At 36.3% G+C, this 18,089-nt stretch overlaps 5 protein-coding genes and 1 non-coding gene across 12 annotated transcripts; 2 read left to right on the top strand and 4 right to left on the bottom strand.

The window, feature by feature from the left end:
* Positions 1-266: 266 nt before the first annotated feature.
* Positions 267-389, bottom strand: MIR413. The gene has a single exon (NR_139897.1). It is a non-coding gene; the product is annotated as a microRNA ath-MIR413 precursor (primary transcript).
* On the bottom strand, positions 309-2,037 carry AT1G62350 (Pentatricopeptide repeat (PPR) superfamily protein; the record flags this gene model as incomplete). 3 transcript variants are annotated; one of them, NM_104915.4, is made up of 3 exons in its annotated part: positions 1,603-1,935; positions 484-910; positions 309-334 (listed from the first exon to the last, which is right to left on the bottom strand). In NM_104915.4, exons 1-2 carry the CDS (start codon positions 1,768-1,770, stop codon positions 488-490), a joined length of 591 nt encoding a protein of 196 aa, NP_176425.2. In that variant the 5' UTR covers positions 1,771-1,935. The 3 variants fall into 3 exon arrangements, with proteins under 3 accessions (NP_176425.2, NP_001322035.1, NP_001322036.1); NM_001334033.1 differs by lacking the exon at positions 309-334 and having other exon boundaries at positions 488-910; positions 1,603-2,037; NM_001334034.1 differs by lacking the exons at positions 309-334; positions 1,603-1,935 and having other exon boundaries at positions 488-1,023.
* Positions 2,038-2,750: 713 nt separating this feature from the next.
* ALE1 (PA-domain containing subtilase family protein) lies at positions 2,751-7,421 on the top strand. The gene is made up of 10 exons (NM_104914.2): positions 2,751-2,969; positions 3,183-3,327; positions 3,659-4,071; positions 4,483-4,578; positions 4,692-4,761; positions 4,845-5,127; positions 5,477-5,820; positions 6,155-6,422; positions 6,504-6,776; positions 6,897-7,421. Exons 1-10 carry the CDS (start codon positions 2,767-2,769, stop codon positions 7,298-7,300), a joined length of 2,499 nt encoding a protein of 832 aa, NP_564793.2. The 5' UTR covers positions 2,751-2,766; the 3' UTR covers positions 7,301-7,421.
* A 61-nt stretch (positions 7,422-7,482) lies between these two features.
* On the bottom strand, positions 7,483-8,042 carry AT1G62333 (uncharacterized protein). Its single transcript, NM_001124061.2, has one exon. The coding sequence runs from the start codon at positions 7,955-7,957 to the stop codon at positions 7,745-7,747; it is 213 nt and encodes a 70-aa protein (NP_001117533.1). The 5' UTR covers positions 7,958-8,042; the 3' UTR covers positions 7,483-7,744.
* A 43-nt stretch (positions 8,043-8,085) lies between these two features.
* AT1G62330 (O-fucosyltransferase family protein) lies at positions 8,086-11,655 on the bottom strand. Its single transcript, NM_104913.4, has 10 exons — positions 10,997-11,655; positions 10,509-10,601; positions 10,327-10,426; positions 10,172-10,233; positions 9,992-10,080; positions 9,763-9,883; positions 9,530-9,673; positions 9,118-9,455; positions 8,788-9,028; positions 8,086-8,678 (listed from the first exon to the last, which is right to left on the bottom strand). The coding sequence occupies exons 1-10, from the start codon at positions 11,456-11,458 to the stop codon at positions 8,370-8,372; spliced, it is 1,959 nt and encodes a 652-aa protein (NP_176423.3). The 5' UTR covers positions 11,459-11,655; the 3' UTR covers positions 8,086-8,369.
* Positions 11,656-12,996: 1,341 nt separating this feature from the next.
* Positions 12,997-17,015, top strand: AT1G62320 (ERD (early-responsive to dehydration stress) family protein; the record flags this gene model as incomplete). 5 transcript variants are annotated; one of them, NM_001334030.1, is made up of 12 exons in its annotated part: positions 12,997-13,420; positions 13,522-13,881; positions 13,976-14,131; positions 14,224-14,359; positions 14,456-14,557; positions 14,640-14,759; positions 14,828-14,908; positions 14,992-15,332; positions 15,413-15,658; positions 15,741-16,065; positions 16,133-16,366; positions 16,474-17,015. In NM_001334030.1, the coding sequence occupies 11 exons, from the start codon at positions 13,568-13,570 to the stop codon at positions 16,753-16,755; spliced, it is 2,337 nt and encodes a 778-aa protein (NP_001323266.1). The 5 variants fall into 5 exon arrangements, with proteins under 5 accessions (NP_001323266.1, NP_001323267.1, NP_001319293.1 ...); NM_001334028.1 differs by having other exon boundaries at positions 13,132-13,420; positions 13,503-13,881; positions 14,640-14,753; positions 16,154-16,366; positions 16,474-16,755; NM_001334029.1 differs by having other exon boundaries at positions 15,741-16,366.
* Positions 17,016-18,089: the final 1,074 nt, after the last annotated feature.

The raw sequence follows: 18,089 nt of genomic DNA, 5'->3' as shown, positions 1-18,089 counted from the left end.
CTGGCCCAAACAGACCCATCACTATCCCAAAAAGACAAGATCGACCAAAACTTAATCCACTTCTAATAGTTTTGTCCCTTAAAACGCTTTCTGCTGTATGTATCTTCACAAACATATGACTTATCTTGAACCGATTCAATACAGCAGCATTTAGCATTGCTGAGAGTGATCTTTACACATATATACGCTTATAAGCTTCTCAAATTCTTCTTCATATGCTCCTCATCATCTTCAGTTTTCAATAGCCATAATTTGTTCCTACCAAAGACGAATAGTTCCAGTTTCTGCATAGCCACAATCTTCCATTTGTTTTCCCACTTGATCTAACCTGAAACTGGGACATGGTTCCTGAAGTTAGTGGATGTGCAGAACAAGAGAAACTATGGATCGAAGATACATCGGGTCAGCCTCGAGGATAATATCATCACTGACATTTTGAGCACTAACTAAACAGTCCAAACCAAGCATTGATTCAAGACATACCTCTCTATTCAAGATCGCTATCTGTTCTTGCTTCTTCATCACTATCTTCACATATATCCTCAGGAGGATCGTATACAATCATTCCAGGGAAAAGCTCCAAGAAATCATCTTTAACTTTCTCTCTCAACTCAGGATAAGGAACGAGTCCTTTCAAAATAACTCGAAAAGGCAGAGATAAAGGCCGGTCAGGAGACTCTCTCATCTCTCCATACAATCTCATTGCTTCTAAAGGAAGTTCATTATCCAAGAACCCTCGAACAAGGTCTCCAAATGTATGTTGATCAAACAAAACCTCTTCTTTCTTTAAATCTTCCCATACTTTCTTGGTTTCATCAACTTTCTTGTTTCTTGCAAGCATCATTAGCATGTCTCTGTAAAAAAACATGTCCGGTCTGTACCATATTTCTCTCCTCACTACTTCATAGAGCTGAAACATAATAAGAAGACAAACACTAAACCAAATTAAACATCAACGACAAGTGACAATACATAAACATCAACAAGCTCCATATAAACCAAACCGAAATAGTTTAACCAAACCAGTTAGGCTAATTCGATTCTGATTCAGTTTATTAGGTATCAAGCGGCAAGAGGAAGTATGAAATTCAGTAACTGGTTTGGTTCGGCATTGCCAAACCGAAATTACCAAAATTTTATCCTAAATATAACCGAATTCACAGAAATATACCAAAATTTAACCGAAGCATAAACATTAACAGTAACACCATCAACAAACTCCATAACCAAACTTAGAACTAGGCTTATAAAATCAAACCGAAATAGCTGAACCAAACCAGTTAGGCTAATTCGGTTCGGATTCGGTTTATTAGGTGAAGCCAAGCGGCAAGAGGAAGCATGAAAACCGGTTCAGGACTGGTAAACCCAAATTTTATCCTTACTTTAACCAGAATCACCGAAATGTACCAAATCTTAACCAAAATGATGAGAAATGTCAAATTATCAATAACGAACCAAACCACATTTGGTTTTCGGTTCCATTTCAGCACCAATTTCCAAATCGAAACACCCAAATTTACGAACCGGAGGAGACCAATTAACCTAAACGCCCAGAACTATCAAAAACTCAGTTCGAAACTTAACCAAATTCAACGATTATACCTTCATACAGAGGAACACTTGGTTTTGTCTCTGAAATTCAGCAAGAACGGAAACGAGATCGGATTTAAGGAGACGAGAGACATGAGAACCAATGAATCGATCAAGTCGGACTGATTGGGTTTGGAGACGCTTGAGCTCTTTGGCTGCGATTAAACCTTCTTTGCTCATTTCTTTCTTCCGTCTCCATATCGATAAGCTTGGGCTTGAAGCAGGCCCTGATTGGTACGTACGAGTCGAATCAACACTAATTTCTTTGTTTCTAGAACCAAATTGGCGGAGAATATAAAGAACGAAGCTTTGTTGAATTGAGGATTTAGGGGTTTTAGCTCTCAACATTTAACAAGTTTTCAAGAGTTCCTGAGGTTTTTTGTTCGATATATGTTAGCAGATTTGGGTTTTGAGATTATATTTTCTTAAGACAATAGTCCGGCCCATCTTGGCCCAATAATAAATGAGTCGAGAAATGAAGTGGTTTGTGTACAATTCCATAAGGGATTTGGACGATAATATTGTTACATGAATTATATTTCGAATATTGTGGCTATATGAGAATATGAGATTGAGAATGCAAATATTCACATGTTTCAGAAATAAAATGTCTAATGAAAAAATCTAATTTTCTTTTCTGTAACAGTTTAAATGAAGGGTAAAATGGTTTAAACTTGTCTTAAGGAATATTCAAACAATCTTGTTATCTTTACATTGCTATATTTTAATTAATTTTCCATATTTCTCATTATAACTGAAATTACTCTTGAAAAATGTAGTTCACAATCTTATCAATCTGGGTCAGCAAAAACCTAGAAAACGAATCAAAACATGCCATGTGGCATACGATAAATTGTGTACCTATTTTATATAAGTTGAAAAATAACATTAAATGGGAAAAAAAGGAATGACAGATTGTTTAAGATATAACTTTTTCTAAATAAGCTTCCTTTTTACTTTTTCTTTATGGTTTGAACTAAGAAAATAACTTCCTTATAAGCAAGGCTCACACCATAATACCAAATATTACAAATTGTAACGCATATATATAAACCTCTGATAGAATAAAATGGTCACGTTGGTAATGTGCATTGTCCAAGAACATGACTCTCATTGCCCTCTACATGATATAAATTATCTTCATTAACGCAAATGGAGAATCCTAATAAAGATCTAATGGAAACCAATCCAAGAAAACTAAGATCATATTCCTACATATGTTTAATAGTATGTATATTTGTATTGGTTGTTTGTGCAATATTGTCCAGAGCAGAAGAAAAAGAAGGAAAAGGCGAAAACGATGATCATATACCAAAGATTTACTCTATTTTGGTTGAAGGTGAACCATTGGCCTTTCGAGCTTCTACTAATATCAACAGGTCCACATCAATACATTTTTCTTCGAAATTTAAAGAATTTATCACATTATTATTTTTTCATATACTTGGTTTAAATTCATCTATAAGTTCTTATTTTCTCATCTTCCATGTTCATTAACAATATGTCTTTGACTTGGCCAATATCTAAATTAATCATTATATAATTCATTTATTTATTGAGGAATACTTTTTTGATGTTCGACAATTAATTAGCAAAGCTATGGCGTTAGAAGCAAAGAAGATAGAAGAGATTCATGACGAAATACTTGGAAGCACACTTGAAAAGGGAAGTTATACAAAGCTTTATAGCTTCAAACATGTCATCAATGCTATTGCAGTCCGTACCACTGCTTCTCAGGTTCTCCGCTTACCCAAAATGAATATAACTCGGTTCACTTTTCTGTTTTGGTTCATTTCGTTAGTCAAGTTTAAGGACTTCATTTTTTTTTGGATAAAAAGTCATATTTTTAAGAAATTGAACCCACTTTATATCGCAAGTGCATAACTAAATGAATTCCCAATTTTTTTACTTGATATCAACTACTATGAATCCGATATATTAAGAAAATATCAAAAACAATTGAAACTAAACCAACCAGGATCGCCGAGTTTTGAATCTCTTGATAATTTCCATTTTTAATTAGGTTTAGTTCAATCACTGGTTAATTTTGGTTGTCTGATACTTGCAGGCCAAGAAACTCGGGAAAACAAAAGGAGTGAAGGCAGTAGAAGAAGACAAAGGAGTGAAACTAATGACAACATACACTCCCGATTTCTTGGAACTTCCTCAACAAGTCTGGCAAAAGATCTCAAACGAAGGAGACAGACGTGCTGGAGAAGACATCGTGATCGGTTTCGTGGACACCGGAATTAACCCTACTCATCCTAGCTTCGCCGCACTTGATCTCACAAACCCTTACTCATCAAATCTCTCACGTTTGCATTTCTCCGGTGACTGTGAGATCGGTCCCTTTTTTCCACCCGGATCTTGTAACGGAAAAATTATCTCCGCAAGGTTCTTTTCCGCCGGAGCTCGAGCTTCAGGCGCTCTTAACTCCTCCTTGGATATACTCTCTCCGTTCGATGCGTCCGGCCACGGAAGGTATAAATGTCTCTCTCTTTTTTGAAGAGATTTTGTGAAATACCATTTTTGAATTTGATAAATCACTTAGCCATTGTATTATAAATACATGTCTTTATTTTGTAGTCAACTATATATCTTAGAAAAAAAACTATAAATCTATCTTTTTTTGGTAAACTGTAATGATATGTTCATATTATTTTTTGAGAATATGGAAATGAGGTTGTAGACTTGACTCTATATAATGGTTTTAAATTATTGGCGGTAATGACAATAAGTTTTGCTAAAGTCTCTTTACGGCCATATTATGGGGGTAGATTATATGTCTTTATATTGTTTGTGTTTGTAAAATGGTCTATACATTTGCTTTGTAAGTTTGTTGTGCATTGTATGTGTTGCATAAGTGTTTACTATTTGGTCGGGTTGGTTCAGCCACGTGGCATCCATCGCAGCCGGGAACGCTGGAGTTCCGGTGATCGTCGACGGATTCTTCTACGGCCGTGCTAGCGGTATGGCCCCACGTTCACGGTTTGTCACCTCACGCATATTCATTAGCTCATATATTGAAAGTTCAAAGACTAAATGATACTTTATAGTTTTGGAAAAAAAATGACGAGTTATTTTATTGGTTTGTGTGGCAGAATAGCCGTCTACAAGGCGATTTATCCATCAATCGGAACTCTTGTTGACGTAATTGCAGCCATCGACCAAGTAAACAATACTAATTAGGGCCTATATTTCTCTTAGTGATCTTTAACCAATTTTATTTGTTTACTTATTTAATTTTGTCATAGGCAATTATGGACGGCGTAGATGTGTTGACGCTATCGGTTGGACCAGACGAACCACCGGTGGATAAGCCCACGGTACTCGGGATATTCGACCTCGCAATGCTATTGGCTAGAAAAGCCGGCGTGTTTGTGGTGCAAGCCGTAGGGAATAATGGCCCGTCGCCGTCTTCTGTGTTGTCTTATAGTCCGTGGGTCGTCGGTGTTGCTGCCGGAAATACTGACCGGTCTTATCCTGCCCCCCTCATCCTCGACGGTGGCCAAACCGTTCAGGGCGTTGGACTATCAGGTAAAACAAGAATTACTATAAACATATAAAGTTTCAAGACTTTTATAATAGAAGAATAATAACAATGTAGTGTTAGTGATGATCTTAGATCTTCAAATACCAAAATTTGCAAGATTTAGTATAAAATTATGGCACTCATCGCTATAAAAGTTTGTCTTCTTTCATAGATGCTTTATTTGGTTATTATTGTGTACCTAATTATAGCATAGCAGTAGCTAGTAAATTATTTAGGACCTAAACGATTTGAAATATTTGGATCATGTTCTTTCAAACTCGCAACAATTTATACTTGTAGTAAATATTCATGAAAGGAATGTCGTTTCTCCTTTTTTTCAACTTGAAATTAAAGGTCCAACCCTTGGAGCTCCATTAGTTCAACACAGACTTGTCTTAGCCAAAGACGCTGTTAGAACAAACGGCTCGGTTCTACAACCCTTAACCAGAGACATTGAAGAATGCCAGCGGCCGGAGAATTTTGACCCTGCCGCAGTTTTTGGAAGTATCGTGATATGTACATTTTCTGATGGCTTCTACAATCAGATGTCGACCGTTCTTGCCATCACCCAAACCGCCAGGACTCTTGGTTTCATGGGTTTTATACTCATTGCAAATCCTAGATTCGGCGATTATGTTGCAGAACCAGTGATATTTTCAGCTCCTGGTATTCTAATCCCTACAGTATCAGCTGCCCAGGTAATTTCTTTACGTAAAAGCCATATAATAAGAAAATAATTGCCATAACAAATTTTTGGACGAAAAATACTCTTGTACTTGTTTATGTGCAACTATTTGACACAATAAAAATAGTCTAGCAAATATATAAGTTCGAATATGTGATTTGATGTGGATGAAGAAGACTATTACATAGTATGTCACTTAGCAATAACGAAATCCACATTTATGTGTAGCAATGAACTTGAGTGAAGTAGGTAACTATATTCATGGTTCACTAACAAACTGGCCATTTGATTTGCATCGAAATTATATTTCAAACGTTTCCTCACATTTTGAGACTTTCTCATGTTAGATTATTTTGAGATACTACGAAGAGAAAACCTTTAGAGACACGAGAGGAGTGGCGACACAATTTGGGGCACGTGCTAGAATAGGCGAAGGCCGAAACTCGGTCTTCGCCGGAAAAGCACCGGTGGTGAGCAGATTTTCTTCGAGAGGGCCAGCTTTTATTGATGCAACTCGGAGTCCTTTAGATGTACTTAAGCCAGATATTCTTGCACCTGGTCACCAAATTTGGGGTGCTTGGAGCCTCCCTAGTGCCTTTGATCCTATTTTGACAGGTTCTAACTTTACATCCCTCATTTTTTGTTATCTTATGAAATTTACTCCCATAAGTTTAAAATTGATCATTTTGTGAGTAGGACGAAGCTTTGCCATATTGTCGGGAACAAGCATGGCGACTCCTCATATAGCAGGGATTGGTGCGCTCATAAAACAACTTAATCCTTCTTGGACTCCAGCCATGATTGCATCTGCCATCTCCACCACGGCTAACGAATACGATAGTAATGGTGAAATTATATCAGCGGAGTATTATGAGCTAAGTAGATTATTTCCATCTAATCATTTTGATCATGGTGCGGGCCATGTTAATCCTGCTAGAGCCCTAGATCCTGGACTAGTTTTACCCGCTGGTAAGTTTTTTACATATCATGGAAAGGAATTGATAAATTATACAAAGTTTGTGCTATTAATGTAGTAAAACAAAATCTTATAGGTAACTTTATAATATCATTTTTGGGGTATTGGACCAGGTTTTGAAGACTACATAAGTTTCTTGTGCTCACTGCCAAACATTAGCCCAGCCACTATCCGAGACGCGACAGGAGTCTTGTGTACCACTACGCTTAGCCACCCAGCGAACCTTAACCATCCGTCAGTAACTATATCTGCACTTAAAGAGTCACTTGTGGTGAGAAGAAGTTTCCAAGACGTCTCCAACAAGACTGAGACATATCTTGGTTCGGTTTTACCTCCCAATGGTACAACTGTACGGTTAACCCCAACTTGGTTTACCGTACCACCACAGAAAACTCAAGACCTAGACATCGAATTCAATGTCACACAAGTCTTAAACAAGTTTACATTTGGTGAAGTTGTTCTTACTGGAAGCTTAAACCATATTATAAGAATACCGTTGTCAGTTAAAACCATTTGAAAACATAAAATTTTATTGTTACTTGTCGATCTCACTTAAAATAAGGTCTTTATTCTTAAAAATTTCCAACGAAAAGGTTATTGACACTCCATCAAATAGGAACGGAGATAAGTTTTTTCATAAAATGAATGTATGGAATAAGGAAGAGTTATTTTTTTTATTTGTTCAGCGGCTCTCACATAAAACGTAAACAACAAACTAGTTATTATATTCTAAATTTTACATTACAAATACAAAATCAAATAAAGTGCAAGCGTGCTCCGTTTCAACCTACCACCCTGCGAAGGTTGAGATACATTCTAATTACACATATGAAGGATGATTACACAGATGAGCCTAATACACATGAAAGTGTTACACATATGAAATCTTTAAAGATCTAAGATGTTTCGACAATATATATTTCGAATTATATACTTAAATAGACCAAAACATTCATGACGACTAATATGGTGGTCTAGGAGGGCGTGGCCCAAGAAGTCCTGGAAACCAAGTAGCTCCGGGAAGTGGAGGTGGTGGATCAGGTCTGGGAGGAGGTGGAGGTGGTGGCTGAGGTCCTGGAGGAGGTGGAGGAGGGCGAGGCTCCGGAGGCGGTGGTCTTGGTGGCGGTGGATGGTGGAAAGGAGGAGGATGACGATGAGGAGGAGGATAAGGCATTTTGTGAATTGTTATTGCAATATCTGTCTTGTGTACTAACTTAGTTTATATATAACATCAAGATGAAGAATCATTGTTACCGACAAGTCTTTGAAGTGTAAAACAGTTACTCATTAAATAAGTGCTTAGTAGAATGGTAGTTATCCACCTAATCCTTCAAGCTAACTTTAATTCTTCTGGAAGGATTTCATACTTATGCATGTATAGAGAGATAAATTTCATACTTACCACCGGTTTACCAAACCCAATCTTAGTATTTCCAGCATCAAAATACCCCCAAAACCAAATACTAATAATACCATATTGGTACCAAACTCAAGCTTGGTACTCACTAGAATGTGTAGCCGCTACAAATGCCATGAAAAATATGAAGACCGTTTAAAAAACCGAACCAACAATGTAAACCAAATAATCAATCTTCATTACACATACATTCTTTACATCTTGGATAACGGTAAACGCTGCGTCCCGTCGGTCTAACCAATACATGTTTGGTTTGCCTAACCGTTTTTCTCACTCTCTGCTCGAACACTTTCCACTCTATAGTATTGTTCTTCAACAATATGTCTGAGAATCTCCGTTTGTTCGGTCTGATCGTCGGCATTTTCCCTGCTCCGTAATATATCCGATAACCCGAGACCAGAGACGACAATTGGCTCCCTGAATCCGTCATCGCAAAGGCGTCTGATGCAGCGCATGCAATGAAATCAAGAACCGCTAGCTACATAACCAGAAAGAAAAATATGCAATTCTTCGGTTTAGTTTAGCGGAGAAAGTTAACCGATAAACCGAAAAGGAAGTTTTGACGGGTTTTCTTGTTTTCATTTCACCTGAGATGAGAAGTTCTTGAAAGGCTCTAGCTCAGTTTGTGAGAGTACATTCTCTTTGGTGACTAGATTCGGGTAGAGACTCGTTAAAGCTGCTAACCGTTTATTCCCACCATATATATTCGCACCAGCGACGAAAACACGTGTCTTCCGACTAAAACCCAGACCCGCAAGCATAAGCACGGCTTCTTCAGGTGATAAAGGACAAAGTCCTTCTGTCCTCAGATCGTCTGGAGATGGCATTCTGCATAAGAGAAAACAAAAGGGCATTCAGTGAGATACCAAAACTGAAATAATAATGTGAAAAAGAGTTAAGAGAGGAAAGGAACAAACTTTTGCGTCTTTGTTAGATTTGCCAACGTCGGGAAATGCTTTTCCCGGTAAGCATCAAGCTCTGCCTTTTCCGCATCACCTCCTCCGAAGTAACAGAGAGAATGAGCCACCATATCAATTTCAAACCTGAGATGGACTGCTAGATACTTAGAAGCCTTATGGAGAGGACCTGCTTTCTTGTCCAATATGAATGACGCAAATTTTGGACCGACGAGATACGGGTCAACTGGTGCAAGGTGTGATCCACTATCTCGTAATCTCCTTACGAGTATCGCACCCGTTTCTTGTATCTTCGGAACGAAGTTTAGCGCATGAAAATTACATCTACACCGCAGCCTCTACTCCCCAAGAAAAAGTTGGATCATTACGGGTAATATATCGATATCCACGGTGCTAAAAGAAGGTTCTTTACCTGTAACTCAAACGGTATCGGGTCAAAGGCCAAACGGTTTCCGAATCCTAAGAAATGGACGACTCTGTTTTTGAGTAGAAGAGGAAGAATGTGCTTCATATAAAACCCGGGCTTGGCTTCTTTCATGACATCTATATCCGTAACCTTAAAAAACGACATAAAAGAGAACTACATTAGAAAAAATACGAAGATGAAATCGGTTTTTCACACTAAAAGCGGTGTAAGGAACTTACGACGCTGCCAATAGCCTCAAGATCTAGAGACTGAAGCTCTTTGGGTAGTTTCTTTACAATCCGGATATCAGGAGAAAGATACTTTATAAAGTGTTCCACCTGATAGATATCTCCAAACTGACTATGAAACATATATATACCATTCAAGAGTGTTAAAATTTGACGTTTTCAAGAAAGCATCAATTATAAGAGAAGGAGACAGAGAACGGAGGGACCTTACAATAGTTACCTTGCATCGGTCCAGACATCGCTGAACATAAATTTAGGAATAACGAGTGTCGCATTTAGCATCCGCGCAACAACAACGATGTTACAAACCTGTTTTAATAATGTCCCCGCGAAATCCAACGGTTAGTCAATATAAAGAGTGGGACATGACAAAGTAATGTGTAACGCAATCAAAACTTACAGCAACTCTCTGTTGGTTGATCCCACCATTTGCAGTTACCATTATATATCCATTTTTACCATCTAAACTCCACACACAAAAAAAAACACAAAAATCAGAAAAACTATACCTATATAGTACGAGAAATAAACTCATTGAGAGTAAGAGTAAGAGACCACTAGGCTTCCAGGAACGTTGATCAGCACAAGGCTTCCAAGCCAAAGCTTGGTCCTTTGGTTCTCTCCACAACTCTTTTGGTTCAAGCTTGTTTTGCCCCTAACGAACACAATGTCTCGGTCAGTAGGCTTTTCGGTTTCGGTTTAAGAATTCGAAATGTCGAAAGCGGAAAGGATAATACCTCAGCCAAAGCATGAGCAGCATAAGCCAACAATCTACCATATGTTCCATTATATGTCTTCTTTGGTTTTCCCATCTTTTTCTTCTCTTTATGCTACCAAATCATAAGTCACTCAACATCAAATGAAACTTCCATAACCATTAATCCAAATGCAAAAATCATGTAATATATAACATTACACTACATAAACTTACCATTTACTACAATAATTTCATACTTCACCTAGCAAAATCTCAAACATGTAAACTTTGTCTCCTAACCACAGCATTTTCACATTCTAACTAACAAATCTCAAACAGAGGATTTTATTTTTCTCTAACCAAATCTGTATTTGAAGTAATTGTATATTAGACAAAAAGTTTAAATTTTTACACAATTTAACCATTTGGGGATTTGAAATTGATTTGACAAGAAACAGACTGTTAAAAAGTTAAAGTTCACAGTAAACTGACTGACCAATCACATTATTAAATTTTTAACTAATTTACCTGTACATTCGCCGACACTTTAACGGATACCCGTTTCACACTCGAGTTCGGATCCGGGTTCAGTTTCGGTTTAAGATTCGTTTTTTTCGAGAATCCTCTCCGTAGCCAAGCTCGACCTTCATGGAGCTGAGAGAGCATAAACCAATTAACGAAAATGAAGAAACCAACAAGTACGATTACAAACGCGGCGGTTTTCGCCGTTCTGATTCGTTTCCTTTTTGCTCTCTTAACCGGATTTTTCAAATTCCGGTTTGGATCTCCGTTGATCCAAGACAAAACCGACCCGATACAATTCGACCCGGTGTTAAGAATCTTGTCTCCAGCTACTTCTGAAAAGCGGGTTGGACCGAGACGTGTCGGTGATTGAACCGGTGAAGCTCCTCCTCCTCCATGGATCAGATCTTGGACTCGAAGAACATCGCGAGTCTCTGGTTTCTCTTCGTCTGGTCTCTCAGAAGACATGGCTAAGCTCACACTCTCTCTCAGTTCTGTTCGATCGTGAGAGATAGATTTGCTGAATTTAACGAAGCTAGCGAAGAAAGAGCGAAGTGAGTGTTTTTTGCTCGAATTTCAGTGAGGATTTTTCTTCTTTGTCTGAACGTAATTATTAAAGTTTTTTTTAAACCTTGAGATTGACGCTGGTATTAATTTAAGGTCCCTGTCCTTTAAAATCATTTTAATCTTTACCTATTATTTTATCTAATACGAAATATAACCCTACGTATGTCCGTTGTGGTTTCAAAGTTATAAGAAATTGATCAAGTAGACTGTTCTTAGTAGTTGTTATCATTTCTTAGAATTAATAACATTTTGGTAAGACAGAATTAATAATTTTGTTGAGTATTTAAGATGAATAATAATTTTTCATTTAGCGATGTGTAAAGTTGGATTAGCTCCTACCAACTACGTAAATAATAAAATTGAAAACTAGTTTATTACTACTATCTACAGCTTGTTGAAGCTATATCTATGAAATTTGAATAATTTTTCATTGTGTTTCATAACATAAACAAGTAGCTAAACTAGCTGTCAAAAACAAAAATAGTTGCAAGCATGTGTTTGGTATATTGGGCTTTTTGTGTGGAGGGTTTCAAATACGCTTTCTGCATATCAGAGTAATATGATTTTAATTGGGGCCTAGACATCTGTTTTTGGTGTTATATTAATTAGACAAGAGTTAGAGAACTTATTAATTTCCTTTTGTCAGGCCTTTTTTTTTTGTTAAAGGAAATATAGCACATGCAGACACTTATTAACTTACTTTTTCAAGATAATTAAGTTAAGAATTTAAAATTGTATTTACAACCATTTTAATATATGTATATAGCAATTGATACAAATGTTTACTTTTTCGACATGGTACTAGTACTACACGTCTACAAGGACTAATATAATGAGAGTATTAAAAAACAATTGCAGTTTTGATGTAATCCCAGATAGTCTTAACGCACGTCCTTAGATAAATTTCTGTGACACTGATGAAAGGTGGTTATTAAAAAAAGAAAATGAAGAAAAATGTAGCTAGATTATTCACATTGATTTGGACGTAAGAAAAGTAATTCGTATTGGGAATAAAATAGACAAAAAGGTGATTTATACTGAAGAATATGATTATTAAAAAAAAACAAAAAAAATTATAGACTTCAACGTGATGGCACGGTATTTGCCTATTTTCATTATTTTCTTACTTGAGTAGTATTAGTAACAATTTAATTAAGCTAATTTCATGATTTTTTACTTTAGTCAACTATGAAGTCATTATCTTATTTTAGCAACAAAGTTATTATTTTAGTTATTTTAATCTAACTTTATCTCCAAAATAAGCATGGGTATATCTAAAACAAATAAGATAGATGTGTAATAATAATAAAAAGTTAGAGCTGGTTTAAGTTTAATTTAGGAATAAACCCAATTGGGACATTTTTTTGAAATGAAACTTTTTCAAGGAATAATAATAGTCTCTTGAGTTAGACGGCCGACCAACAACAACTAGATTCAAAGATTTTAAAAAGATCCAACTTTTTCATCATCTTCTTCTTCTTCTATTTCTCCGTGTATTTTCAGCGTTTTGTATCAACAAAAACGGCACGAAGTTTCTTTTCTTCTCTTCCCCATTTTTGTGCTGTTAACAGAACCAATCTCTCTGTTTTTTCCATACTCTGTTTTTTCTTCCCTCTCTCTGTTTCTGTTTTCAGAGGAAGGAGAAGAGAAAACTAAAGAAACTTGTGCAATACTTTTCCTTGAAGAAAATTTAAAGATTATATTCGAAGAAGCTTTTATACAAACCACACAAATCTCCACTTCACCAATATGATTTCTTGATTCATCTCATATTATTTTCTTCTTCAATCTGATCGCAAGAACATTGTGAAAAAAAAGAGTCAACGAAAGGGCCAAATTTTTTTGAGTAATGAGTTTCTAAAGGTGAGATTAGTATAAGCGTCTTTGACTATTATACAAATCTAAAACTTGATCTTTGTGTCTAAACTCTTATGACAATTTTTAGGGCTCTTATATATTTGCAGGTGAAGAAAGAATTTGTGAGGGTTTATTATAAATTAGTTTGAGGAGATGGCGACATTAGCAGATATTGGACTAGCAGCAGCGATTAATATTCTAAGTGCATTGATATTTCTATTGCTATTTGCAATCTTGAGGATTCAACCATTCAATGATAGGGTTTATTTCCCTAAATGGTACTTAAAAGGTGTTAGAAGCAGCCCTGTGAATTCGGGTGCTTTCGTTAGCAAGATTATGAATTTGGACTTTCGATCATACGTTCGGTTTTTAAACTGGATGCCTGATGCTCTTAAGATGCCAGAGCCTGAACTTATTGATCATGCTGGTTTGGATTCTGCTGTTTACTTGAGGATTTACTTGATTGGGTAATCAAAAAATGTTTTGTTCTTGCATACAGTTACTAATTATAGCTTTGTTTTTTTTTTCTAATGGTTTTTTTTTTTGTTTACTATTTTATAGGCTTAAGATCTTTGGTCCGATTGCATTACTTTCATGGTCAATTTTAGTACCTGTAAATTGGACAAGTGATGGATTGCAGCTAGCAAAACTTCGTAATGTAACATCGAGTAATATCGATAAGCTTTCGATTTCGAATGTCGAACGTGGATCAGACAGGTTTGTTAGTGAAAGAAAATTATGTAGTTGCTACTTCTGATTTTTGTTAAAAACTTTATAATGATTAGAATTTTTCTTAATTTGGTAAAAAGGTTTTGGGCACATCTTGTGATGGCTTATGCATTCACATTTTGGACTTGCTATGTACTAATGAAGGAATATGAGAAAATTGCTGCAATGCGGTTATCTTTTCTCCAATCAGAGAAGCGACGTGCTGATCAATTCACTGTAAAGATTATTGTTTTCATTAATATAGAATCTCTCTTTGCTATTTGGTCTGAAGAGATAGTTTCCAATTTTTAGGATATTGTATGCATTTGACAGGTTCTGGTTAGGAACGTACCACCGGACTCAGACGAGTCGATTAGCGAAAACGTGCAGCATTTCTTTCTTGTTAACCACCCAGACCATTATCTTACACATCAGGTTAGATCATAGCATTAAAGGAATGAATATTTCTTTAGGTTTATTGCTATTCGTTAAGTATTTTAGACTTATATATATCCAGGTGGTGTACAATGCAAATGAATTGGCTAAATTGGTAGAAGACAAGAAGAAAATGCAGAATTGGTTAGATTACTACCAGTTGAAGTATACAAGAAACAAGGAACAACGGCCACGGGTAAAGGTAAATACTTTGACAAACCCGAAAAGCCGACACACATATTGAGACCGAAACTTTTTTTTGATTCGCAGATGGGATTTCTCGGGCTATGGGGCAAAAAAGTAGATGCAATGGATCATTATACAGCAGAGATCGAGAAACTTAGCGAGCAAGTAAGTATCTTTCTCGTGTAGGGGTGCACAATGCCCCAAACCCTAAACCCTTAACCTTTCTTGTGTGAATTTGATTTTCATAGATAATGGAAGAAAGGAAGAGGATAAAGAAAGATGACAAAAGTGTAATGCAAGCAGCTTTTGTGTCTTTTAAAACGCGTTGGGGCGCTGCGGTCTGCGCGCAGACACAACAGACGAAGAATCCAACTGAATGGTTAACCGAATGGGCTCCTGAGGCAAGAGAAATGTACTGGCCAAATCTCGCAATGCCTTACGTATCTCTCACTGTAAGGAGATTTGTAATGCACATCGCCTTCTTCTTCCTCACGTTCTTTTTCATCATCCCAATCGCATTTGTGCAATCCTTAGCGAGTATTGAAGGTATCGAGAAATCCGCTCCGTTCCTCAGTCCCATTGTCAAAAAGTAGGTACATTCTCAAGTTTTTTACTTACCATTTCAAGAATAAGGCTTAATTCAATTCTTGATCAATCTTGCGTGTGCAGCAAGTTAATGAAATCATTGATCCAAGGTTTTCTTCCCGGTATTGTCTTGAAGCTCTTTTTGATATTCCTGCCAACAATATTGATGATCATGTCGAAATTCGAAGGGTTTATTTCAATATCATCGTTAGAGAGAAGAGCGGCTTTTCGATACTATATTTTCAACCTTGTGAATGTTTTCCTCGGTAGCGTAATCACTGGATCTGCTTTTGAACAGCTCGATTCTTTTCTTAAACAATCCGCAAACGAGTAAGTTCGATTCACTTGACCCGCACTTTTATTACTCTCTTGGAACTCTGCTCTCAACTTTTATTTACATTCTTGTTTTAAGCATTCCGCGGACAGTTGGAGTCGCGATACCGATAAAAGCAACGTTCTTTATAACGTATATAATGGTAGACGGTTGGGCGGGTGTGGCGGGAGAAATCTTTAGGCTGAAACCATTAGTCATTTTCCATTTAAAGAACTTCTTCTTTGTGAAAACTGAAAAGGATAGAGAAGAAGCTATGGATCCGGGACAGATTGATTTCTACGCTACCGAGCCTCGGATTCAACTATACTTCCTCCTTGGCCTTGTCTACGCTCCTGTCACTCCTGTTCTTCTTCCTTTCATCATCTTCTTCTTTGGTTTCGCCTACCTCGTCTTCCGTCATCAGGTAAAAACAAAGGAAACAAACTCTCTTTTACTATCAAACAACAAGGTAACATTTGGTTTCTATGCAGATCATAAATGTGTACAATCAGAAGTATGAGAGTGCGGGTGCATTCTGGCCAGACGTTCATGGACGTATAATATCGGCATTGATCATCTCACAAATCCTTTTGTTGGGATTAATGAGCACGAAAGGAAAAGTTCAGTCCACACCTTTCCTCCTCGTTCTAGCGATTCTCACCTTCGGTTTTCATCGGTTTTGCAAAGGCCGGTACGAATCGGCATTCGTCATTAACCCGTTGCAGGTTAGCTCAAACCAAGATCGAGCATTTTCGGTTAATGGATGGTAGTTTTAGCTACATTTGTTTTGGTTCAGTTTGTGTTATTTAATCTTGTGAGTACCGGTTTACAGGAAGCTATGATTAAGGATACATTGGAACGAGCAAGAGAACCAAACTTGAATCTTAAAGGGTTTCTTCAGAATGCATATGTTCATCCTGTTTTTAAAGACGAAGAAGATTCAGATGAAGAGGGACTAATCGAGGATTCAGATGACGAAGATTGTGTAGTTGTACAAACCAAACGTCAAAGATCACGGAGAACCACCGTTGCGAGCAGCAATGCGAGCCGTGGCTCGTCACAATCAACGCCTTTTAATCAACTTGATTTGGGTAAGGGGAAACCGGAGACTTGATGGTCCATGAGTAATTGACTTAACCGGATTGGTTTGTCTACGTAGAGATCTTTTTTTTTTATCTTTTCTTTTGTTACGTGTGGTGAAAGGTTTTGTATATTTGTATGATTATCATTGTTTTGTTTGAGTTTGATGTAAAAAAAAAGAGAGGTGATTAATGCAATTTCATATTGCTTCGTTTTTTGCTAAATCGGTTTTGTAATTGTTGTTTATGCTTATGCAATGAATTGTATCATTCTTTCGTTATAAATTTGAGCTGGAAGAAATATTAAACTAGACGTTTTATTTTAAAAATGAGACTTACATTGAAACGGTATATTTTTTCCTATTGGCAAGTGTATTTTTTTTGTTTGGTTGTCAACAAAAGTATTTTTTCCTTGGCTCAACAACAACAACCATCATTTTTTAAAAAGAATGTAAATATCATTCAAAATTAAACTTAGGTTTTAAATAAGCATAAACTTAAAACATAGTTCTATACCAAAGAAAGATTAAAAAAAAAACATGAAAACATGAAAACATTTGAGGTTCATTTCATCAACTAAACCTTAAACGATGAAGATCTTGGTAAAAAGATGTAGTGAACTCGACAAACTCCTTTAGGCGAAACCGAGAGAGAAATCAAAAACAAGATAAGCATTAGATCAACATTCAACAATATAGCGACCTTTCGACGATGGCCCAAAACAAGCAAAAACAGAGCTACACGAACTAGTAGCAGAAGACAATGCTTTCTTACTCTACCAAAATCCTCCTAATATCAATAGTCTAACAACATCACATCCTCTAAAAGCTTTATCAGCACTTCCAATCGCAAAAATTAGCAACTATCTTACTTGTATGTACCTTATCTTTACTGTTGTAAAAGTTTTATGATAATTTTTTCCTTAAAAGCTTTTATTTATTAACATAAAACAATTAAAAAAAAAATCCGACATGTATGTATCGTACTAGACGTAAGCATCGCATCGATAGGTTTGGTCAAGACTCAAGACTAACTATTGTGCGTGTTTCAAAGCTTACTCAGATCCATGACAAGAAGATATCGTACTCATTCTTTATTAAAAAAAAATGTTGGAACTTTTTATTTTTTTTCGTGAGATCCAATGAAATGGAACTGCATAAGGCTTATATCCAATTAAAACAATATTTTTTTTTAACATCTCAACTAAAACAATTTTTCTATTAAAAAAACCTAATTTTTTTTATACACTTCTTACTTTTTATTATTATTATTATATAAACTATCTAATTAGTCAATCTATTATAATTATGTTTAAAAGATCTTATAAAACACAGATAGTATCTACAGATATTAATTCATGATTGTAGGA

Source organism: Arabidopsis thaliana (genome assembly GCF_000001735.4).
Source record: "Arabidopsis thaliana chromosome 1 sequence".
Taxonomy (NCBI): Eukaryota; Viridiplantae; Streptophyta; class Magnoliopsida; order Brassicales; family Brassicaceae; genus Arabidopsis; species Arabidopsis thaliana.
The sequence above is the reverse complement of the archived record's forward strand: the minus strand, read 5'-3'. Positions and strand labels throughout refer to the sequence as shown.

What these genes read in the sequence shown, in the direction of transcription:
- AT1G62330 (NM_104913.4), bottom strand. Translation starts at nt 11,458, where the DNA reads ATGTCTTCTGAGAGACCAGACGAAGAGAAACCAGAGACTCGCGATGTT. An exon ending in AAGTGTCGGCGAATGTACAG is followed by an intron (nt 10,602 to 10,996) that starts GTAAATTAGTTA and finishes ATGATTTGGTAG; the next exon opens with CATAAAGAGAAGAAAAAGAT. An exon ending in CTGCTCATGCTTTGGCTGAG is followed by an intron (nt 10,427 to 10,508) that starts GTATTATCCTTT and finishes TGTGTTCGTTAG; the next exon opens with GGGCAAAACAAGCTTGAACC.
- ALE1 (NM_104914.2), top strand. Translation starts at nt 2,767, where the DNA reads ATGGAAACCAATCCAAGAAAACTAAGATCATATTCCTACATATGTTTA. An exon ending in TCCGTACCACTGCTTCTCAG is followed by an intron (nt 3,328 to 3,658) that starts GTTCTCCGCTTA and finishes TGATACTTGCAG; the next exon opens with GCCAAGAAACTCGGGAAAAC. An exon ending in CTACAGTATCAGCTGCCCAG is followed by an intron (nt 5,821 to 6,154) that starts GTAATTTCTTTA and finishes TTCTCATGTTAG; the next exon opens with ATTATTTTGAGATACTACGA.
- AT1G62333 (NM_001124061.2), bottom strand. Translation starts at nt 7,957, where the DNA reads ATGCCTTATCCTCCTCCTCATCGTCATCCTCCTCCTTTCCACCATCCA.